Source organism: Rosa chinensis, chromosome 1 (assembly GCF_002994745.2).
Source record: "Rosa chinensis cultivar Old Blush chromosome 1, RchiOBHm-V2, whole genome shotgun sequence".
Taxonomy (NCBI): Eukaryota; Viridiplantae; Streptophyta; class Magnoliopsida; order Rosales; family Rosaceae; genus Rosa; species Rosa chinensis.
The window spans coordinates 64589107-64613819 of NC_037088.1; the positions used below are offsets into that span (position 1 = coordinate 64589107).

Consider the following 24713-nt stretch of genomic DNA (forward strand, 5'->3'; position numbering starts at 1 on the left):
GACATGATGTTTGGCCATTAGTACCCAGCAAACATTAATCGATCATTATCTAATATCTATACATGCATGGTTATCCTTAGCCAGCATCACAAGTGTTGGCACCAACTTATATTACCCTATAGGCCTACAAACATTAGACCAGACAATGAAGTTCATGCCCTACATCTTTAAGACACGAAAGTTTTCCAGATTTCTAGTATCAAAGAATTATGAAAAATTTCACCCAAAAAAAAAATTTAAAAAAATTAAAAAATCGAGAAGAATGCCAATATTGAAGAAACAGAGATTATGAACCAAAAAGAGAACCTTCATGGGGGTAAAGAACTTTTCTTTATTACACATGAGGAAAAAATAATCCAGAACACAACATCTACAACAAGTGAATGCTATCCTTTTGTATAACATCAAGTAAAGAAATATTCTAAAGAATTTTTTTGAGTACTCACACTATCAATTCTACAATCTATCTGCTCTCTGCATTTATCTTTTTTGTTCAGGTCATAAGAAACACTCACCTCTGCCCTCCATCCATTCATCAACAATGTGATCTGGGGATTTACGAAGCTATACATTAGATGGGGAGGTCAAGCGAATGTTGAACCCTCCTATGTCATCTAACTCCAGCTTGTAGAATTGGAAAAAAGGTCCAGTCATTGCCAGGTTTCGATTCCTTAGCAGCAACGTTTTTGTTTGCCCACCACTCTGAGCCAATGTCCGACTTATTGGGAACATCAGCTTTTGTGTTGTCAAAATTGAAGTCCTTTGTTGACCCAAGCGTGATTGATCTATGCTTCCGATAACAATGATCTTCCCCTTCTCCCAAACAATTTTCAGGAATTTTACTGAAACTGTCCCCAGCACTCGACTTATTTGTTATTGATGACCCCTGTCTTTCATTTGGGATTTCAGCTGACATATCCTTTGACGATTCTGATGCAGTTTTAAATGATGCACCTGATTTATTTGCAAGACAGCATGCAACATCCTCACAAGTCAATTCAAATGACACCCTGTGATCAAATACATTTCCATCATTTTGACATCCACTCTCAGAGTTGCCCAGGGATGCCACCTCAGATATCTGGTTCTCCGGAAGGACAGTGTCTCTAGACGCAGGCCCCGTACCATCGGGTGTCAAACATCCAGAACCCAGCCTAGAACCAATCCCCACACCATTAGGGGTCATAGATCCAGAAGCTAACCTTGAACCTAGCTCATAGCCGTCTGGCGTTAGTGTCCCAGAACCTAGCCTGGAACCCAACCCCGCACCATCTGGTGTTAATGATCCAGAACCTAGCCTTGAACCCCATTTATGAGTGGTAAAATGCTCAAACCCCATGAGTTTGGGAGCTTCCCCCATGCGAAAGTCAAGCCCCGGATATGTGTCAGGAAAAGGAGAAGATGTGCCAGAATTTGATATTGCTGATCCTGGTGATCTGAGTTGGCCACCTGGGCTTCCTGGATATTGTTGGTACGGCTGGAATTCACCATAGGACAATGCAAACTTCTGACTGCCACCACTGTGTCTGCGACTTCGGTCCAGTGAAGATGTCAGAAGCTGAGCAAATGGCACTTCAGGGGATGAAGGTGTAGTCAGTTGCACAGATTCGGGAGGGGGAGTATATGGAGCAGTAGATGGTTCAGTGTTGAAGGTGGAGAACACAGGTGGTGAGACTAATTGGGTCTCATATGCATAAGGGCCAATGGTGAACATGGACTGAGCTCCACCTGGAGAGTAGGCATTGGCAGAAAGGGAAGCAAATGACATGAATCCAGCAGGTGATTGGGTAGAGGATGGTGGTTCAGATGGCAGGAAAGATGCAGGAGAAGAGGGAGGGGCAATGAAGGGAAGTGAAATAGAAGTTGAGGATGTTTGGTTTTCTGCGGCAGGAACTGCAACTCCTGGTACTGTAGGCTCGGGAACAAGGACTGCATGACCAATTCGCTTGCTGTTTTTCTGATACCCAAAGCACCAATATAGGCTCCAGCAACTTCCCCATCTTCTCTTCTGTAGTCAAATAACAAAAGATTGTCAATAAACTCACAGCTTCAGCTTGATAATGTACGCATTATCGAATTCTACACTACCTACTAAGACTCAAGCATAACATGATTACATGCATCAATTCATTACTTCAGCTGAATAAAATCTACCATCACTTTTTGAGTTACATGCATTAGTTTGTTACTTCAGCTGAAGAAAATCATCCATTACTTAGTGAACTTGTTGGACTTATCAATGCACATTGGTACAAACAATCAATATAATTCATGAAACTCTATTTCAAACCCAAAATGCACTAGTCTTGCAAAAGTATTGGAATTATCGCCTCCTTCAAAAGCTAGACTATGCCTATGAACAGTTATTTAACTATTTCAGGACAATTACAAAGGGAATCCTAGAACACATCCCCTGAAATAAGGAACAGAACCATCCTTCAACAAAATTTTTACTGTACTAACAGAACAAAATCTGTAATATACGGCTTACCACTATTCAAACCCAATATCCACTTTTGTCTAGAAGTCACAGAATACACATTGTACAACAACTTAAAATCGATCATTAACATTGCAATGCTATGGCAACAAGACAATTATAACCAATTCGCTATTTCATGACTTAAATTATCCTCAGTCGATAAGCTACCTCGGCGAAATTCAGTAAATTGGCTAAAGATAGTCATGAATCTAATCCATATACCACATCAAAACACACTAAAAACTAGTACTTGATCTAAAACTCCACTTTTTTTTTTTTCCTAGAGTTAACCTCCCCATAATTGCCTGCTTTTCCAAACTCATTTCTAGACTCCCAAGTAACCCAAAAGCACTCAACTTTTACTTTTCCGGTAGCAAAAGTTACCTACTTTTCAGCATTCAGCACACAAGTAAAAAGAAACACAAAAAGGCAAGATCTTTACTTTTTCCACAGTTACTCAGCTAAGATTACAATCCACCCCCAAAAAATCGCAACCGAAAATATCACAACAAATTAACACCACACACACAAATTGCGTGAGAGAGAGAGAGAAAAAAGATTTGAGATGAAGATAGTTACGGGGACGGCGGTGGGCTGGACGCGCGCTTCGGCGGAGACGATGGCGGTGGCGGCGGCGTTGATCGTGTCGACGCTGCTGCTATGGACGCTTCTCATGATTGCACTAACTAACCCGGCTTGTGATCTCGGAGCTGGAGGCGGGTTGGTATGGATGTTTGGGTTTTTGAAGCGCGGCGAAGTTTGAGGCGGTGTTTACGGCGACTGCGACGGAGAAGGGCGGCGAGATTGGATCGGCATGGCCTGCCTGGCTGGGTGGATTTTCGATCTGGTGAGGAACGTTTTTGTTTGTTAATGTGAGGGAGAAGGAGAAGGAGAAGGAGAGCAATGATATGAAAAAAATGTGAACTTCAGAGAGAGAAGAGAGATAGAGAGAGAGTATAATAACTTTTTAGTAATAGAGTTGGGGATGGGACCTACTATCTTTTTTTTTTTTTTCCTATAAGAAAAATAATTTAGGAGTAAAATTGCAGGGGAAGGAAGGACAGGGATGTAATTTGGAGTATGAATTTTCTTTTTATTTATCAATTTTTTGTATCTAAATTTGGAGTTCGAATTATGGAGAAACTCCTAATTTGAGTAAATTCGTGTCATGTTCGGCAGCGTGAGAAATCTCATGTAAGCGAGGAAGTAGAGAGTGTATCTTTGGTTTTCTATGTAATAAACATGAATTCTGTTCCTGTTTCTGGCTTTCTTTTTTAGAATTTCTATTTTTTAACAAAAGTGTAATTAGCTTATGCTTTACAGTTTTTATTCCTAGGTTAAGAATTTTTTCTATTGATGAATTTTGATACCTCTTATGAAAGGGGTAGACAGAGAGGTGAGTTATCCACTAGGCTTCTTCAACGTTTGAAATTCCTAGGCTCAATTGCTTCTAAATGAGGTTATTATAGCATTTTTTCATTGGCACCCATATAAAGAATCTCACAAACTTTAAAAGTTAATTTTATGGGTATTTTAAATATTCAATTTTAAATTTTTACATATAATTGATGTGTCGAATGTGTCACATGACACACACACTTATCGTCTTATTGTATGTATAATTTTTTTTATTCAAAACTAAAATATTTTACATATAGTTAAGTGGTATGCATAAAATTAGACTTAATGTTCAATCAATCTCATTCAATTTCATATTATGAATAATATTTTCATGGCTAACAAATACTTCTTTTTATTTGTATTTACTGAACACAAAGGTTTAAACCCTTTGTAATAATGAATCTCTAATTACATGTGAGATTCTTCTAAGTACATGTGAGATTCTTCTAAGTACATGTGAGATCTATCTTGCAAATTGCTCTTATATTAGTCCCCATCATAAAAAACAAATCAAAATAGATGATAACATGCACCCATCCTACCTTTCATTAATTTATTTTTCATTTTCAAATTAATATTGCTGTTTTAAATGACTAAATAATGTTGTATACCTTTCATAATAAATTAACAACATAGCTTAATGCAAGTTGATTTGATAATTAATTAAGGGACTGGACAAAATCAATGCCAGCTGTATTAATATACTTTTGTATTACCCCCCCCCCCCCCCTCATGTTTACATGTCGTTTTCGAAGTCAAACACATCTTAACACTAAGATAAAAAAATTTGGATCTAAATTAGAAATGCTTCTCGTAGCTGGAGAAAATTACGAGATTGGCCTTGGATTCTACTTGAATTTACAGCGCTACAGGTCAGGTTAAATTAACCTGGTGAATGGACGCTAGCTGCGCGCCTGCGTGGTGTGACGGTGTAGTGATTAATGATTATGCGTTATGCGGGTGGCCCGCATGGTTCTTGTGATTGCATTTATGATCCTGGCCCCAGAATCATCAATCAATCAGGGCCGTTGCAGTGACTCCTGGTTACCATTCTAGTCTACTATCTATGTTCTAGGCACATGGTGTGTGATTTTGAGGCCAAAGCTTTGGAGTTTAGGTTTTATGGTCCGAGTCTCGTATCATCATGTTCAAGAAATACAATGAAATTTTGAAGTCAAGATTTAATATTTGCAGTCTTAACTTGTCAAAATCTTTTAATGATATAGGAGGCCCAAAACATAAAATTACTTAAATGAGAGAATTAGAAGAAAGTGTCGGCAATTTTTCCGAAGAATGGAAATGAAAGAAAATATAAGAAATTGGACGGACAAAGCGACATCCAGAATCAAACCAAGACTATTGACGAGCAATCCAAGTCAAGCAATCGGTCTTTTATTAACTCTTCTAAACAAACAATATTCCACATTCAAATTTGAAGATGAAAGGTCTGTGAATTCTTAGGTGCCAAAACATCGGGGCCCTGGTTGGATCAATGATCAATCTCATGTAGGCATTAGTGCACACATACATTGGCTTATACAATTCGAGAAACTAGACCAATGAGGCAACGACCACACCAAACCAAAACTATTGACAACGATCATTACAATTCAAGTCAGTGATTGGTTTTCTTTTATATATAAAAACAGACAATATTAACTCATCAGAAACAAACAAGTATTCTACCTTCAAATCCGAAAGTGAAAGGACTCTTGATTCTTTGAGCCCTTGTTTAAATCAATCTCAATATTTCATAGTAGCACGCGTACGTTGTCATGTACATTGCACATCCCACGTAATGTAAATTTGAGTAACTTTCGAGGGCATCATCCCGAAGCAAACACCTCCATCACCCCCATTTGTAATTTTTCTTGATAAACAAGGACAAGAGGAAGGCCCTCTTTTGTCAAAGATGCGCACGTGCGGCATATCATGCACCTTGTTTTTTGATGGGTTTTCGTGCCGCACCCCTCGTGCGTAAGATAGTGACACACACACACCCTTTCATTTCTTAATCCTTTCTTTTTCTCATCACACCCCTTTCTTTCCTTTTCACACACCCACACCCTATTCACACTTAAAATAAACTTGCACGAGTGGTTCACCATCATCATCTTCTTCCTCCTCATTTTTCATTTTCTCCTTTTCTCTCCCTGATAACGATATCTCGACCCCTTTCTTTTGCCCTCACTTTCCCACCTTATCTTCCTCAATCTTTTCTAGACTCCTTTTACATTCTCTCAAAACCAAAAGTGTAACTTTTTTTTTTTCCACCTTTTAATCCTCAAAGCATTGGACTCGGAGGAATATAAAATTCTTGTTACCTGCTCAGCAGTCACTCTGTGTTTGTCACCTAAATTATTCTTGGCTTCTAATTGAAACCTTTTGCATGTGGAACCTTTTAGGTCAATATGGGTACTGTATGCTTCACTTTTGTAAACTTCACCCATGTTCTCATAAATCCCACTTTCGTCCTCGTGAATTGTGAACGTAAGTTACGGTAAAAAAAATCTTCGCAACAATATGAAAAAAAAGAAGGCCCGACAAGTGTGCTGATCATTTGAAAGTATATTTAAGAGTCTTTATATATGTAAAGAAAATTTTTTAAATTTACAATACTGATTAGTGAAGGTATTAATTTATAATATAATTGAGACTATTAAGCTAATCTGCTGCATTTTATAGACTTATAGTTCATAATAGGATAATTATAATCCCACTTTTATAGGCCTCACCCATGTTCTTGATCAATCCCACTAAACCCACTTTCATCAAAGTGAATCTTGAGCGTAAGTCTTTAATGGTACAAATAAAATTTTCTTGATAAATCCCACTAAATTCACTTTCATGAAAGTAAATCTTAAACGTAATCTACGATAAAATTTTATAACTTTGTAACGTTACAAAAAAAGAGAATTGCACTCCACGTATGCTGACTATGAAAAATGTATGTCATGGTCTATATGGAAAAAAAATTCGCAAGGAACACAGAGTAAAGGAGATGATAATTTATAATATAATCGAAATTATTAAGCTAATCACAATATGATAATTCTAATTTTGTAGATCCACCCATATGTTGGAGAGCTAGGGGTCCACGCAAAGAGGTGCGGGTATTGGATATTTTTCACAAAATGGCATGGACTTGAAAAGGGTTGGCTGGCTAAGTGTGGTTATGGTCCTACAAGGCAAAAGCTTAACAAGCACACCACATGTTCAGCTTATCGAGTAGGTGGGGGTTCATCTAAGAATTTATGAATACAATCACATACATTGTATTACATACCAAATATGTAGCCAGCCACATATTTATTAAGCATCCTACTATATCCTCTTGTTTGGTATCCTTTGAGAATAATTGCAAAGGTCATAGCTGCATTGAAGTCTTCTCATCATACACATGTTGTTGATAGCTTGTGAGCTATCATCAAAAGAGGATCATACTTCCATTTTCGGGTTTTAGAACTTCATTTAACAATTCTATGTGAACCGCACGTAGAGAGTTTTTTCCGTCCTTCTCTCATCAACCATAGCCTCCTCCATGTGCGACCCTTACAATTTAATGAAATTTGGCACTATCAATCAAAATTCTAACACAACGTTAAAACTAAAACCAAGATTAGAAATTTTAATCTTGCAGTCTTAACAGGTTCCAACGGGTAACCCGCAAACCCATCGGGCTCAACCAGTTAAGTCCGCCTGCAACCCGCCCGTGACCGCCCAGTTGCCAGGCCAATTAGAATCCACCAAAAACACATAGATCAAAATGGTTTCAACTTTCAACTCAAAAAGTGAATGAGGAAGAAGAAAAACATCAACCACAAGGTTACCACATTTTAGTGGTGTGGAAAGGATGAAGAGCCCAATATGAACTCAATTATAGTCTTGTAGCTCACTCAGCCTATCCTTTGGAATCAGGAAATGAAGGTGGGCTACAACAAAGCCCAAGTTCAGTCATGTCAAGAAATGCTCAGAAATCCTGAAAGCACATCCAATGCTTATGGTTAGTATAATTTTGGACTCCCACCAGCTCCAACCCATGAAACAAAAAATCTCAAAAAATATCAGATGATGGCCATGGCCTCAACTACAGCTTCTGCTGCTACATTTCTGTGTTCACCCAGAAGCACAAAGTCATCCATATACAACCCATCTTCTTCTTCACTGATCTCACACCCCAAAAACCAAAGATTACATCTTTCTGCTGTGTTTCCGCAACTGGGTCTCAGCCCTTTCTCGCCATGGAGTGGCTTGAAGCATTTGGGTGTCTCATTGAGACCCAAATCTTCAAAGTTAGGTACTGTTTGTGGGTGTTTGTGTTTTCTATACTCTTTTGTTGTTTTGTTTAGTAATTTCAGCTCATTTGTGATTTGGTGGTGCAGGGAGGAAGGGAAGGTGCAAGGGGGTGGTGGTTTATGCTTCTCTGTTTGGGGTTGGAGCTCCTGAGGCTCTGGTTATTGGGGTTGTGGCTTTGTTGGTGTTTGGTCCCAAAGGTCTTGCTGAGGTGAGTGGTTTGTTACATATGGCTAAAATTTTGGTCTCATAGTGCTTTCTTGTGAGAATGCTTGGTAGTATTTCTGTAACATTTTAGGGATAGCTGGACTTATATGCATGAGTTCTCAGTTTAGGTAATGACAATATGTAGCTTTCCAGCTACAGATACTTGGGATATTGTGGTATATTACTTTGCAACTCATTGGAATCATAAGTAGCCAATAAATTTAAATTTGATCAGCCTGAAGAGTTTGTGAATGAAATTTGAGTAAATAGGTTGAAGTTCTTGAATGTTTTTTGTTTTGTATCTCTTACAACAGACTAATAGTATGAAACAAAACTTCGCCACCTATGGCTTTGGCACTCTAAAGAGTTCATAACTTGTTCACAATTTGGATTTTGTTTATTTGTTATATGCTGTATATTGGTTTTTAATTTTGGGAAAGCTAAATGGTAGCCAGACTGTTGGTCCGCAGAGCAGTATCCGTATTTTCTAGTTCCACAATAAGTATCTTTAGCAGCTTAGCTTAAGAGTTATTGATAACTCTTCATTCCTAACTAAAACATATATGGAAAATTACGAGAATATTTGGCCTCAATGGAGAATGTTCTAAGAAAAAACTGTCCTTGGGATTAAGGAACAATGATGCCGTCTTATCAACCCAGCTATGATTTCATCATCTACAAAACCATAAAACTAATAACTTTGGATGTATGGACGAATTATTCCAACAGAACAGTAATCTCAGTGCAACTCTTAACCCTATTATTAGTATTAGATTGTCTGAGAGGATTAGTCTTTACTGTTGAGATGATGAGAGAGTTCCTTGGTTTGCATTGCGAACTCCATAATAGCAACAAAATGAGAAGCATCATCTTGTATATCAACTCCTCATGGCATTTTTGTTGCTTAAAACTCCGTGATAGAAGTAATTGATATCCTCATGAGATTAGGATAAGAGATCACTAATACTCTAATAGTCTTTATTTCTTTGAGATCTATCTTTTTGCACTTAAGATTAACAAATTGTACAAATGCAGGTTGCTCGAAATTTAGGAAAGACGTTGCGTGCTTTTCAACCAACCATTAGAGAGCTTCAGGTAGTTAATACTAACTTCATCTAAAATTTGATTTATGCCTCTTCTGAGAAAGCTGTTGATGTTGCATGTATATTCTTGTAGGAAGTTTCTAGGGATTTCAAGAGCACCCTTGAAAAGGAGATTGGTCTCGATGACATTTCAAGTTCAACGATAAACACATACAATTCCAACAAAACCGGCACCACTTCAGTCTCTCCATCAACTACCAGTACTGGAGATTCCAAAACCAAGACTGACCCCAGTGAGTGATTAAAATGTCCAAAATGTGCACTCTTAGTTTCAAAAAGGAATTAGTAACCATTACATTTGTGTTTGACTATTTTCTTCATATAAAAGCTCTAGAAATTAAGAAACAGTCACACCACTCATCTGAGACAGCTCTATCTCCTATGCTATTTTGTGCATTATATATGGATGAACATTCACTTTTCAGGCATTATCTTAATCGATTCATGTTTGAGCTGTTCTCATCGTGTAGTTATACAGATCATATTATAATCGTGCGTCCCATGAGATAGTTTTTGTGTCTCGTAAAGTAATTTCAAACTATGCATATTGTCAATGCAGATGGGGCGCCCTCTCCAAATAGAGCATCCACCACAGAGGAGTACTTAAATATCACAGAGGAGCAGCTAAAAGCATCAGCTGCCCAAAATGAGGGGCAGACATCGTCTCCGGTGGAAAGTCAGTCTCCAAATAGAGCATACACCACCGAGGAGTACTTAAAGATCACAGAGGAGCAGCTAAAAGCATCAGCTGCCCAAAATCAGGGGCAGACATCATCTCCAGTGGAAAGTCAGTCTCCACCTCAGGCTTCCGAAGGTTAGTCTTTCAACCTCTCTCTAATGTCCCAAAAAATGCCTCCCTTGATGACATTGTATGCACAAATTGGTAACAGGTACTGTTGAAGAAACTGCTGTTAGGACGCCTCCACCCCAACAATCTCAAAGTGAGTCCTAAGCTCATTACAACAAATACAGGGACCCCTATTCATTTTTGAGTCCACAAGTGCAACATGGAGCCGAGGAATCCCCATCTTATTGTTCTCAATTTTTGTAATGGCAGTAGTAGGTCTTAGAAATTCTGTATAATTAAGAGCACAAACACGGAAAGATCAGGATGTTTGTAATCCTTTGTAGAGTATATTTTTGACCAAAGTACTGATGCAGATCTCACATTTTGAGTTTCTTATATGGGTTCAATTAAATTTAGTTTAATGAAATATGTTAGTCAGTAATACAATGGAAGTATCATCTTTGAGTGGTGATCATGATGATGGTAATGCAGATGCCTTTGGAATTTAAAACTTGTTCAATCTTCCTAGAAAAATTCGTTTAATTATGGATCCAGGTTGGTCAGAACTGCCTCGGGACATAGTGGACTCAATTTTAGAAAGTGAATTAAAAAATGCAGACGATTGCATTGTTGTTGTGATGTATGAGGAACTATGTCAATTGGCTTTTATCAGAATTAAGTCAATTAACAAAGACAAAGCAGGGACTTACATTGGAGGAGATTATCCCTTCATTGAAGAAGTTGGTTATGCTGATGGGGAGTTTTATGCAGTAAATTTTTGGAGCGAACTTTTACGTTTACTAATCAGTTCCACTCAGATATAGAAAAGGTTGCACCCGGCATTCCAAGAAGTGAAAAGTTCTTCACTAGGATATATCTTGTGGATTCAAATGACAAAAGAATTTTGGTTGGTTAATCGGTACATATACATTGAAGATGACAAACGTGTGACGAAGAAATTTTAAGGACCTAATGAAGAAGACCGAGCGATATCCAATATGGATTATGCCAACGTTTCAGCTGTAATACTCTGACCTTTCCAAGTACAAGTTGAACTATAGTAACTCTACTCTGTAAAATTTGATATCGATCTAGTACTTTATCCTTTTGTAGCTTGTTTACATGACATAATTACCAAAGAATTGCTAATTTGAAAACGTATATGTCTCTGCACAATAATGGAAGATGTCCGAATCCTTTTTATTATACGAGAGGTATCGGTAACAGATATTGTTCAAGAAAATGTTGTTCGAACCTGTCGGTATCGAGGAAATATCGATGGTCTGGAAAATGAAAATTTCGATGGAAATATAGAGAAAATTTCGATATCGATTAAATTTCGAAAGAAATGAAGGAAATTAAGGAAATTAAGAGAAACTCATTGAAATTTTAAGTGAAACTTTATGAACTACTTATTTAAACAATTATCTATTATATTGGAAAAAAAAAAAACGGTGAACAAGCTTCATTTTATAGTGAATTATAGTAATTTAGAGTAAATATTTGATGTCGCCAGTATAATATTTGATGTCGCTAATATAATATTTGATGTCGCTAGTATAATATTTGGTACTTTTAGAATAAATAATTCTAATTAGAAATTTTATAAAGCTGTAGAACTATTCAATCAATAAATACAAATGAATTAATATTACTACAATGTGGCAAAAGTATTTAGAAATGCTACAGTCAAAAAACTAAAAATCTATAATTGCTAGAAATTATATCGTAGAAGTTAGAGGTTTAAATTAATTGTCTTAAGAAATTAGTAATCTATTCGATCAACAAACGTACTAGTATAAAATAAAAAAGTGTACAAGAAGTAAAATCAATCCTAGTCGAGTTGATTGGGGGTGTTTTTTGACTTGATATGGAAAGGGATAGATGTTCGAAACCTGACTCTGTCAAGTTTTTCCTTCTATTTTATTTGAGGAATATTCGCTAATATTCCCTAAAATTTTAGAAATATTGCACATTTTCAAAAATATCACGAAATTCCCAAAATATTGCACTAAATATTGTTGGTAGGCATCCAAAATATTGGAGTCTAAAAAAACGGAAATGTCACAGATATTTTGGCGAAATTATTGATTTTTTAGTCATTAATTGCTGGAAACAGAGGAACTGATATACAATTCTCTATCCATCAACATAGATGTGTATGTTGTTTGTACATGATTTGTTGCTTATAGTTATGTCTTCATTTTGTTGATTTGGGAGTGGCAAATGAAGTGAGAACCAGAAGATGTTGATAGTTGCTTGCAAAAACCAAGTCATGCATTAGTTAGCTTCTCGCATTTACAAACTTGTTTCAGTCCTCACTTCTTTTAGAATTGTATCATTACATTGAAGTTATATTATACTTTGTGGTCATTGAAGCATATATTTAGCGAGGCAGTGTTTACATTATTCTCATTTGCTTTATTCATGTAGAAGTGTTGCAACTGCAAGTTTACGGAAGCGAACAAGAAGAGCATTGCGAGACATATTAGTGATCAGCATCCCAAGCTTCCCATTCCAAAGCCACATGGGCACGAGAAGAAGCTCGCAGCTGATCATTTGTTGCCTAAGGATGAGAGAAACAAGAGCCTTATTGCTGTTTGTGGCAAATGCGGGCGCCGTTTCCTCAACCACATTGCCCTGGATCAGCATAGCAGATCCAAGCATAGGTAGCTATATGAGTGAAGCACAACATTTTTTTTTTTTTTTTTTAGGAAAGCAAAATAAGGGCTAACTCATCGTTCTTATTCAAAATTTTATTGATAGAAGAAAAATAAGTACAAAAGGAAGTGGGGGACTAGACCTAAACCACTTTCACGTGACAAATACAAAAAGAGAACATATACAAAGTCCAACTATAATCAACAGTCTTGCTAAAAAAACAAAAATACTAATTAAAGCGAAAAGTAGTAAGCATACAAATCTCTCTACCATAAATCCGAGTAACAAAGCTAGGCAACTTTCGCCACCAAATAGAACCAATGTTATTAGCACCATAATCTGCAAGCTTGTCAACAAAAGCATTACCTTCTCTATAGATATGAGTTACCTTAAAATGTATAGAAGAGATGAAAACCATGCAATTTAACCATGCCACTTTCTGCTTCCAAGGAATCAAGTTAGGAGACTTGAAATAGTGCACCACAACACCGGAGTCCGTCTCAAGCAAAATATTAGTCCAACCACATGCCATGGCTACATTAAGAGCTTCTATAACTGCTAGAATTTCCATCTCTATTGCACTTTGAGTCGAAACCTTGTGTGAAAAGACACCTTGAAACAGTTCATCAATGTCCCTGAACACTCCTCCAAAACCAGCTGCCTGAGGTCCCTTAAACATAGTTAGTAAAAAACGGGACGTGTATAATATGCGAAAAATATGTACGTGTATTATTCGAACATTTTATCAAATAGTTCGTTGAAAAGTTTTTTTTTTTATCGGGAAGTTATAGGTTAGTAACTCACACACCCATGCAGTAGTATCCCAACACCTACACCGTTATTGCGGCGAAAGCCAGACTATTCCACTACACCGCAGACACATGAACCCAAAGGATCCCTGCACAAAAAAAAAAAAAAACTCAAAGGATCCCTCAAATCTGCTAGCCATGAGATGGAACTGGGATTCGAATGCTAGACCTGGGGGTTCCAGACTAGGACGTTTGACCAGCACACCACACCACTTGGTTTAGTTCGTTGAAAAGTTTGGCAAAATATTTTTAATTAATTAAATAATTAAAAATTTTAATTAAAAATATTAATTTATATTTATTTTTGTTCAATAATATGGGTAAAATATGGAAGAAAAAAATCGTGTATTTTTAGCTTCAAAAGTAAGGAAGATTTAACGAGTCCTTTCAAAAAATACGAAGTATGGAAGTATTTTTGAAAAAAACGTAAGTACGTGTTTTATTTGCTTTTAGCCAAACAAATGGCGGAAGTTGACGGCAGACCGCAATAAATCTTGTGCTTTAAGCCATAATGGTTATAAACCAAGGCACTTGAAAATAGGCAAGGATCCCGAAGAGGTAGATTGGAGGGAGAAAAATACAATGACGCCGAGTTTTTGAGAGAGAGCAAGAAAAAGTGCTTAAAATTAGGAAAAATGAAAGTACTACCCTCATACCTGATTTTATTTCGCTATGTCCAAGTGCGCCAGATCGCATTACATATAGTGAAGTACCTCATCTTTCTGGCTGCAGGATTAAGTGAATCAAGCAACTCCCTTGAAAGAAAAGAATGATGAATCATCTGTGGTTGTAACAACAATGTAAACCAAAGCACCCACTTCCAAAAATCTTGCATCCATCTACAATTGAAGAATGGATGATCAAGAGATTCACTGTCAGTTCTACAAAAATCACATCTAGAGCAGAGTGAGTAGCCCTGCCTTTGTAATCTGTCATCAGAAGGTAATGGACTGATAAGCATCCCTAGCTGACATACGTCCTGTTGATGAGCATGACCAGATTGGTGTGTCTGGCATGTCATGCAGAGGGAGCGAAATATTTAAAATAGAGAAAAATTCAGGTACCGTCCCCAAACTATGCTGCCAAGGCCAATTTGATACCCGAACTCTCTAAAGTATCAATGTGATACCCAAAGACCTATATTGGCATCAACGTGATACTTGCGTCCAAAATTTCTGACGATGCCGTCTGTTTGCTGACGTGGCAAGCATGTGGGTCCCAAAAAAAAGTGAAATGACCAATTTACCCTTTTTTTAATTCATTTTTTTTCCTTTTCTTTTCATTTCTTTTTCTTCCTACTTCTTCGTTTTCATTTCTTTTTCTTCCTTCTTTTTTTGTTTTTGTTTTTTTTTAGCTCAAATGTGGAAAAACCAAAACAAGTCGTGGTGAAAGAACTACAACATATAATGTCAAGTTCCATGTTGAGCCAAACTTCGGGACTCCAGGAGCTTTGATCATCAGAAATCCAAAGAACAACAGATTCTTCCTCAAATATGCAGCTGGATATATATGTTCCCCCAGATGAGAGGTTCAGCCCCAAGAAAATATCTGAGTTCATATCCAATTCAATCCAGGCAGCTCTGCATTTCCTCATCCTTGAAGGAAAGGGTTCCAAGCATCTTGAGTCATTTGATGAGATACACGCCATGTTTTCTCTAGTTATGTACTAGCAAATACCACTAAAAACTTCATTCATGCAGTCACTTCTTAGTTGGGGGTCAAACCCACCAGCAGCTCATGCTTTTATTCAGTTCCAGCCCACCATGGCTTGAATTCAACACCATCATTCTCCTCCTGAAGTTTCAATTGCTGAAGCTCCCAATCGAACCCAGATCCGCCCCCGCCCCCCTTAGGATTTTTTCTTCTCTTGCCCAGATCCGCCCCCTCTTTAGACCGGCCTCTGCAGACAGCCATCCCACACAGCCGGACCGGCCTCGTCCTTCGTCCCCGCCAGCCCACACGGGCCTCCAGTCCAACCCAGCGAATTGCAGCACCGCCCAGGAACTGCAGCACCGCCGTTGCCTTGCACCAGAGTCTCACCTGCTCCCCTTCACCGGAGCCTCACCTACTCCCCTTCACGGGAGCCTCAACTGCTTGCACCGATCCCCCCCCCCCCCGCGCTGCTGACCGATACCGGTCGAAGAACCTGGTGCCGAGATGATTAACGACCCGTCGGCGTAAATTGGGGCCGCCGAGTTGTTGAGCGAGACGAGTGGAAATTGCAGGCGTAGCTTACTAATTTGGGTCTAAGGACTGGAGCTTGTGGACGGTGGGGTTAGTGATGGTTTGGGTGGTGGAGAAGGAGAGGAGAGAGAGGAGGTGGAGAGAGAAGAAGAAGAAGAGTCAGGTTGAAGAAGAAGAAGAAGAAAAAGAAATGAATTAAAAAAAAAGAGGGTAAAAAGTCTATTTTACCCTTTTTTTTTGCCCACGTGCTTGCCACGTCAGCAAACAAACGGAGCCGTTGGATTTTTTTGACGGAAGTATCACGTTGATGCCAATATAGGTCTTTGGGTATCACATTGATACTTTAGAGAGTTCGGGTATCAAATTGGCCTTGGCAGCATAGTTTGGGGACGGTACCTGAATTTTTCTCTTTAAAATATACACAGCTAAGTCAGAAAAAGAAGAGGAGAAGAGCGCAGACAATGACCACTCTATTATTAATATAATCACCTACTTTTTCTGTCAAGAAAGATGAGCACTCTATGTTTAAGCCCTGAGATGAGACCATATAGGAGCCCAACCAATTATCAGTCCAGAAATGTATCGATCTCCCATCCCCCACAAGCCACTGATTTGTTTAGCAAGAATAAGTTAGCAGTGTGGATTGTTTAGCAAGAATAAATTTTTCAATCCCAGCCCGCCATGAGCAATAGGTGCACAACACTGATTCCAGGCCACCAAAGTATTACCTTCATTCAGGAGATCACCACTTCACCAGACCAAAAGAAATTCCTTGTCCAACCTTGAACTTTTGTCAACAACGGTTTGGGCCATTCATAAACTTGAAAACTGTAGATTAGCAAGCTTTGAATAATTGAAGTAATTAACTGGAGCCTTGCAGCTTGTGAAAGTTGTAGCCTTTTCCAAGAAGATAACTTGCAACGTGCTTTATCTGCTATGGCATAGAAGAAATCTTGCTTAGGACATCCTTTGAAAATTGGAACTCCCAAATACGTGAAAGGCAGGCTTCCTTCTTTGATGCGACTAATAGAGTGCAGTCTTCTAGCTGCATATCTGCCCAAAAACAAAGAGAACTTTTGTTTATTAATAACCTGGCCAGAGTTACAGGCATATTCATACAAGAATCCATCAAATTTCTCAACTTTAGTGGGCAACCTTGCACAAAAACCATGATGTCATCTGCAAACAAGACATGTGAAGGGGGAGAAACTCTTCTCGGCGCCGCAATGCATGACAGTTTTTTCTTGGAGATCAATTGACTCAAACCTCTACTCAAGACTTCTTCAGCTAGACAGAAAAGCAGCAGAGAGAGCGGATCTCCCTGTTGTACTCCTCTTGAGCATTCAAAGAAACCACAAGCTTGACCATTTACTAAGATAATTTGGCTGAATGTAAAATATGGTTAATCCAATTAACAAAGATTTCATTGAAACCAAAAGCGCGGAGGACTCTTGGCAAAAAATGCCAGTCCAAAGTGTCAAAAGCTTTTTACTTACATCAAACTTGACGGCAATGTTACCCAATGACAACTTCTATCCAATAGGTTTATGAAGTCAAGGCAATAGGATCCACTATATTTCTTCCTTTAACAAAACCACTTTGATTTGGGGAGACAATCCCTGCAGCAATCAGACCCAATCTGCCAGCTAGAATTTTGGTGATTACCTTGAACACAAAATTAGCTAAAGCAATTGGCCTGTAGTCCGTAATTACATCTGCTTCTTCTTTCTTAGGGATAAAAATTATGGTGCTGGAACAGAGTGAAGCACAGCACTTTCTGAAATTGAGCTTGTTACAGAGATTGGCATGGTAGTGATTGAGGACTCGCAAGCAAATTTTACTCTTACTGGTTTTGAAATATTGTACACGGCATGAGCTCGATCACTTTTTTTCTTATTTCCTTGCAACTCTAGCAATGAGTGCTTGGCATGCACAGCAAAGAATGTCAACACTCTCGTAGTCGGATAATTCTCTTAGATATGTGGTTGAATCCAATGGATATGCCTACTTAATTAGTTTTAGAAATTGGTCTGCTCTATCGTCTACATATAGCCTCAATAGTACTTTGGATTGGATATCTCCCATCTCTGCAACCAATATTTCATCAAAGCAAACACTCCAAATCTCCAATACTAGCACGCATTTCTACAATTACAATCAAGGTACATAACACATAGTTGTCCTGATCCTTATTATAACATACCATGCATGCTTCAAACTAAAACCACACTAGACAGTTTCATCAAACCAGAGGAAGAAGAAACTCCTTGTCTTGCTCTAGCTTCTCCATAGCTCCAGCCTCCAAGCTTATCTCCACATCAATGCTCCTCCCTCCACTCTTCCCCTGGTACAAGTAAACCATCCCATCGAACCTATTATTCGACCCGCTTCGCACCCCCTCGGGTTTTCCCCACCCGAAATCCACCTCATAAACCTTGAACCTCGGCGAGCTCCCCACCGCCACGCAGTTCACTCCGGCGTCCTTGAACTCGAAGATCTTCGGGGCACTCTCCCATTCCTTGTTCCTCTGTTCAATGGCATTGGCATTGTGGGACTCAATGGCTTTCTGAATCACGCCGGCGCCGAACTCCGGCGGGTTGCCGGAGAGAAGTCCGGCGGCGGTGACGGTGAAGATTGCCTGGATGAGGTTGCCGAAGTAGCTGTCCGGCATTGGCGGGTCCACCCTTTTCCGGCAGTCGGCGAAGACGGTGAAGACGGTGTAGTCCTCCGGCTTGAGGCTTCGCGCCTTGGTGACGTGGCGCCAGATGTGGACGGAGAGGGACTGGAAGGTGGAGAACGGCTTTGAGCCGTCGGATGGGGGGTTGGCGTTGACTGTTGACTTGATCTTGTCGATGGCGGATTCGGAGAATTTGAAGACGCGCTCCCTGAGCTGTGGGGATGTGTTGCCGTTGGATGAGGCGCCGTTGGCGGTTCCGTTGCCGTTGGATGGAGGTGGAGAGAGGTCGAGCTTCACGCGCGTGTCTCGGACCTTGGTGCGTTCGAGGAAGGGCCGGGTCGAAATGGTGGGGGACCCGTTGCAGATCTCGGCCCAGGAGCTCATGAAGTGCCACGTGGCGGTGCCGTCCAGGATCGCATGGTTGAAGGCGCACCCTATTGCGATTCCATCTTTCAGCTTGGTTAGCTGGGTGTCGCGCATCCAATTAAAGGGTCATTAACAAAGAAGCTAAAGTTACTATAAAAAAACAAAAACAGAAGTTAAAATAAAGGGAAGAAGGAAAAAAAGCCTGCATATTTCTCACATATGGATCTTCTTCAACTAATGATCATTTTGTCTAAAAGTGATGAGAAAATAGAGTTGTATTTTCTTTTGTCTACATTAGGAAAGATGGAGACTCAAATCAATTATTGTGATCTAATAGATCTCATATGTGTTTTTTTGCGGGACTGTTGTACCATGATTTAACTTAACAATCACTCTCACTATTTGACTTAAGAGTCTCATTCCCCTGGTCAGCAATTGACCATGGATCATTTGGTCAGTCTCATTTTAGATTTTATCAATTATCTGTCAGCCGATCACTTATCTGTCAACCGTCCGATTTCAATAAGACGGTGACTGATCAAATGATCCATGATCATTTGCTGACCAGTAGATCATGATTGTTTGAGTTAGATGTAATGGAGTAGAAAGACAACAAAAATAAAAACAAATTAGAGGTTGCATATATTTATACTAGGCAGTTAGAACCCATGCCACTACATGTGGCTGTGGGGGACTATCTAATTAAACTCTATATTTACTCCTGTCATTTAGTGCATGTACACTATGGAAGTAATTTCAGCACAAATCAGATTAGGGTTTAATCACATATAGAAGTAATGAACCAATAATTACCTGAACAGCTAACAAAGGCCTCTGCATGCCCTCCAAGTTCAAGACCAGACTATAAGGAATCAACTCCTTCAGAGAGCTAGTTCCTTCTTCAACCTCCAGATCAGCTATGCTAATCTCCTCCGCCACGGCCTCTACAACCTCCACGCCCTCCACGTCATCATCATACTCAACCCTAAAAACTCCCTCCTCGTCTTTCCCGAGCCTCCCGGCCAGCTGGTAAAACTCGACCAGAACCACCCCAAGGCCCTCCTTGAGCTTCTTCACCATGTTCTCGAAGTCACTGCCCTTGTAAAACAGTAACTTCTGGTTGTAGTAAAAGGCCAGGTAGGGGAGGTCGAAGGTGACCAGCTGGCAATGATCCTTCTTCCCGAGCTTCTTGTTCGGCTTCACATGGGTTTTTCCGGTGAGTTTCACCTTGGGAGTTTCTGAAGCCATGGTTGAGATGGTGAGGAAGATCAAGGAGAGAAGTGTGAGGTGTGGTGAATGAGTAAGGGTTTGAGAAAAAGAGAGAGGGGAGGGTTATAAGTTTATAACAAGTTATTTTCCAGGTGTGTAGTTGGGATGCAATTATGGATTTCATGCTAGGGGTTGTGATCCATTAATGCCCTTCTTTTATTTCACAGGGTGAACAATTATGTGGAGCCGCGGGGTGTGGTGGTGCAGTAAATCCACTTTCAACATCAATTGCCTGGAAATTTGTGTTTGAGTTTAATTTATCGCTGGAGATACTGGTGAACCAACACAGTTGCCCTAGCTTACTTAATTCTAACTCAATTCACTATCATTATTTAGACTAAATTGTGTTGTACACTTAATAAACTGCTCTTAATATTCAATAATTTGTATCCAAGAATATTTGTTCATGAATAATTTGTTAGGTATTTGTCATGCTTCTAAATCTCCCTACCTTAAGTAAGTATTTGGTATAATTGTTAACTAGGTTAAGTTCATTTTACCTCCTTAAATTATACACTTAAAATCACTTGTGTCTCCGATCATCTAATTTGATGATTTGATCACATATGCATTTATTCTCTCCAATATGATTAATCATAATCATTAATAAACTAATTCTCCATTTCTTCATAAGTTGATGCGAGTCCACTACTCATAGTCAACTTTTAGCTTTGGCCATGTATATGTTGTGTTTCTTGCATGATTTAAATGCCGAAAAATAGTTTGAGTTGGCAAAACTGTATGAAGAAATTGATGAATTAGTTAAAAATTGACTTAATCGATTAAATATAGACTACGAGGATACATGTAATTAAATTATAATTTCGAAAACATAAACTATTTTATGTGTAAATTTGAAAGAAGTAAAATAATTTTACCGTTTACTTTAAATAATTTTTCTTGACACCTAATATTGGTCTGTTAAAACTTTTGTGTTTATGATTGACTGACTATCTATCTACATTAAGAAAGGATGTACATGCTATCAATTAACGTCTTTGATGAACTTGGTTGGGGATAGTTGGTCATTTTATTAGAAACTTAATTAGTCTTGTCATGCGACGGTGGTTGATCGCATAATAATGTGCAATTAAAACTTCCATGGACACTTGTGATACAGGCCTTTTAAATTCAAATCAATGGACTTTGGAAGCAATACTAGGGATGTGAGCAATCAATATGCAATTTAAGAACCAGCGATGTTTGAGCAAAGAAAGGTACTAAAAGTGGCAATGGTAGGTCGAACTGTAGAAATATGATGGATCATGGATGGTCCAAAATTTGGCTGAAATTCAGCAAGAAGTGTTGACACCGTCTCCTCAATCTCTATCCATTCATTTAAAACAGTTAACTAACCAAGGAAGAAACTTGTGATCGCTCGTTTGCTATTTCATTTCACGCAAAAACACTTGATATATATTTTAGCATTTCTATCTGCCGTATTGTTTTTAGTGGGACAGTTGAATCATCAAATTCGTCTAACCGTTCAGTCTATTGTTACCTGTATAAGTTTAAAATAATTAAAGAATTTTATTTTTTATGCCCAAGACAGAAGGACAGAGAAGGTGGTTGGCGATGCAAAATTTTAGTACCCTTGAATGGAATAGATGGTGCAAGTGTGTCACATGGCAGGACCGCTCCCCTCCAACTCTTTTCTTAAAATTGAGCCCAAGTGGTATTCTATCCGAACAGAACATCAAACGGACCCTTAACCTCACATTATACCGAATTCATGCATGATATGTCTTTTTTGTTAACATCAGACCATTTATGTATGCAATGTGTTACGCATAATGGACAAGCACTTTTTCCGTTCATACCGATGCGTGATTAAGTAGCTCATTTTCAGATCAGATCGATAAGGACACTGTTCATCCATATTTAACACGGATCAAGTTTTAGTGTTTGCTGTTTAGGTGGCAATCAATGAAACGCCTAGGTCCAGTCCGGTTTCAATTAATAGAGACCAAGAGCTCCATACTATTACAGATAATTAATGATGCATATGGATCTATATATTAGAAGCAAGTATACACAGCTTGCCAGCTGGGTTGATGCTCTGGGATTGATAGTGATCGATGGAACTCACCACCTACGGTACGTACCAAACTTTGGTTCATGAATCATATTATTTGATTTCCGATCCGTTCGGTTGATTTGCACGCTGACAAGTAGATGATACACTCGATCTAGCTAAGTTATTTCTCTGTATCGTTCGAATTTTATCCAATGTACGTTCTCACAGGGACACCTCACATAAATAGAACACTACGTAGTTGTTAACAAGCATGCATGATGAAGGGATTTTAGAGAAAGAGAAAAGGCAAGTCGCTAGCTTTAATTTTAATCTGTCGTCTGCCCTCTTGCAACATATATGAGATGGATGTATCACGCATGTGCCTTTAAATTTACAGATGAGTTTTGCTCCATATTTGTCTGCCTGCTTTGAATGGATCCATCGTACAATTACTATCATGACCAGATGCATGTGTATGAAAGACAACAGGTTATGGATACTATTTGTAAGCAATCTCTAGCTGCTTGAAGTGTAAAATTAATTACAATTGGTGACTATTTTTTATAGTTACTAGTTACTACATTGCTAATGTGGTATGTGAATTGGTGGTCTGACCGGGATCTAGAATCTCCTTCACTACAAGATTTCTAGCCCGGTTTATAGTCATGAAACACAGATACAAATGCTCCTCCAGCTCATCTAGCTGCTGTCTAAAGCTACAATCATTTTTCTTCAGCTGGCGTGCTACTTCGCCGCCGGCTTGGAGCCAGTCCTCCTCGCCGCGCTCCACCCAAAACTGAACCATTCCGCGCATGTGCTCAAGCTCATCGTTTAGCCGAGCCACGAGCCGGCTCACCGTCTCCAAATCCCTGTTTACTATGTAAGCTCCCTTGGTAGCCGCATCGAGCTGAGCCGCCATCCTAGCTAGTCTCCTCGACGAAGCCAGGTCGAGTGAGGTTGCTATAAGAGTTGGTGCAGCTACAACTAGTGCAAGTGCATGCGTGACAACAATTACACTTAGTGTAGTCGTTATTGCCACCAAGATGATAGCCGATCCGGTTTGGAATTTGCCTGTGAGACTTAGCTTAGCTCGAGTCTTATTGCGAGTTAACTCAAGCCGTTTCAACAAATCAGAGCATCTAACTTGAATACTTTGAATTCGTTTGGGAGATAAAACAATAGAGAATTTGGTTAGTTGGTTTAGTGTCGTAGGAGCTAGACATTTATTTAGAGACTGAAGTGTAGTTCTGATGGTACGGTATTTAACACGTGTACGGTCGATATCTTTTAGTAGGAGACCACACAGGGCGGAAGCATCTGCGGTTTGGGTAAAATAGTCGGATAGAAGTGCATGGTTCTTTGGGTGGTTTCGGGTCAGTGCCAAGATCCGAGTAATCATGGTTTGATCCGGATCCAAAAGATGCTCCACGAAGAGCCGATAGGATGGGAGCCGAGCCGCAGTTCTCGACTCCATTTGAATAAGCTTGGAGCCGGTGGAATCAGCATTGGATAGCGTGACGACACGTGTCCAAAAGTCGAGGTAGGATTCGGTGCGGAAGGCATTAGCGTATTCTTCTGTTACATCCACTCCCATTGAAGAATTTGGTGTGCCAAGGGGTCTTGATGATGCTTCAAAATAAATAATTTTGTGTTCATGATTTATCATGATATATGTACAGTTTAAACGAAAAATAGGGATTATAAATTATGAATGATAAGTACACCAAAAAACTTTTGGTTTTACCAGTACAAGAAATAAACTTTCGGATGCGTGCACTAAGCTTTTGCGTCATTTCGTCTTGTGAAATTGTGAAGCTAAATATTATAAAAAAAAAACCACGTTGAGGAATAACAAATGAGGTTATATAGGAGAATAAAAGTCATAACCATCAAAAACAGAAGAAAACAGAGTTAGAAAGCAGCATGTATGAAAGAGGAGAATACCAACCTTTCCAAAAGAGCACAGCGCTTTGCTTTGTTGTTATAGTGGAAAAGGAATTAAAGGGGATCAAGTAAAGGAATTCCGTTTTATACCAGCTCAAACGTGCACTTCGAAGGTTGCTTGCAAGAAAGATAGGTATGCTAAGCTTTCAATAATCATGGACGAACCTTGTAGTGCACGGGAAGACTCGATCATGATTAGAAGTGAGCTTAAGCTTCCACAAACAATCCTGAAGAAATTTCCCTTCCAATTTCGTTCAAGCAAGTCTCACCATGTAATGCGTCCCTCCCTCCAAGTGTAAAGGGGTTGCTTAATCAAGCATCACCATGTAAATGCTTCATGTATAAGAGTTCCACGCGCGTATTAGTCCATGGAAGAGAGGGCCATAAGATACCAAAGACGAGATGTAATAATGTACTAGCAATCGAATCAGTGTGATGCCACGAGATTTGTAGTCGCTAATACTTTTTTATTTAATGCTTATCAAAAATTTAATAGATTGTAATACATGAGTT

The 24713-nt window shown here is 39.0% G+C and overlaps 4 protein-coding genes across 4 annotated transcripts; 1 reads left to right on the top strand and 3 right to left on the bottom strand.

Annotated features, from left to right (window-relative positions):
* Nucleotides 1-307: 307 nt before the first annotated feature.
* Nucleotides 308-3407, bottom strand: LOC112180760. Its single transcript, XM_024319350.2, has 2 exons — nt 3062-3407; nt 308-2008 (listed from the first exon to the last, which is right to left on the bottom strand). Exons 1-2 carry the CDS (start codon nt 3155-3157, stop codon nt 611-613), a joined length of 1494 nt encoding a protein of 497 aa, XP_024175118.1. The 5' UTR covers nt 3158-3407; the 3' UTR covers nt 308-610.
* Nucleotides 3408-7855: 4448 nt separating this feature from the next.
* Nucleotides 7856-10700, top strand: LOC112180850 (sec-independent protein translocase protein TATB, chloroplastic). The gene is made up of 6 exons (XM_024319448.2): nt 7856-8180; nt 8266-8387; nt 9419-9478; nt 9560-9719; nt 10046-10300; nt 10377-10700. Exons 1-6 carry the CDS (start codon nt 7952-7954, stop codon nt 10436-10438), a joined length of 888 nt encoding a protein of 295 aa, XP_024175216.1. The 5' UTR covers nt 7856-7951; the 3' UTR covers nt 10439-10700.
* A 7285-nt stretch (nt 10701-17985) lies between these two features.
* LOC112180937 (BAHD acyltransferase DCR) lies at nt 17986-20460 on the bottom strand. The gene is made up of 2 exons (XM_024319551.2): nt 19784-20460; nt 17986-19069 (listed from the first exon to the last, which is right to left on the bottom strand). Exons 1-2 carry the CDS (start codon nt 20216-20218, stop codon nt 18170-18172), a joined length of 1335 nt encoding a protein of 444 aa, XP_024175319.1. The 5' UTR covers nt 20219-20460; the 3' UTR covers nt 17986-18169.
* A 2268-nt stretch (nt 20461-22728) lies between these two features.
* On the bottom strand, nt 22729-24269 carry LOC112177362 (UPF0496 protein At3g49070). The gene is made up of 3 exons (XM_024315658.2): nt 24205-24269; nt 24001-24071; nt 22729-23885 (listed from the first exon to the last, which is right to left on the bottom strand). The coding sequence occupies exons 2-3, from the start codon at nt 24047-24049 to the stop codon at nt 22834-22836; spliced, it is 1101 nt and encodes a 366-aa protein (XP_024171426.1). The 5' UTR covers nt 24050-24071; nt 24205-24269; the 3' UTR covers nt 22729-22833.
* Between the last annotated feature and the right edge of the window lie 444 nt (nt 24270-24713).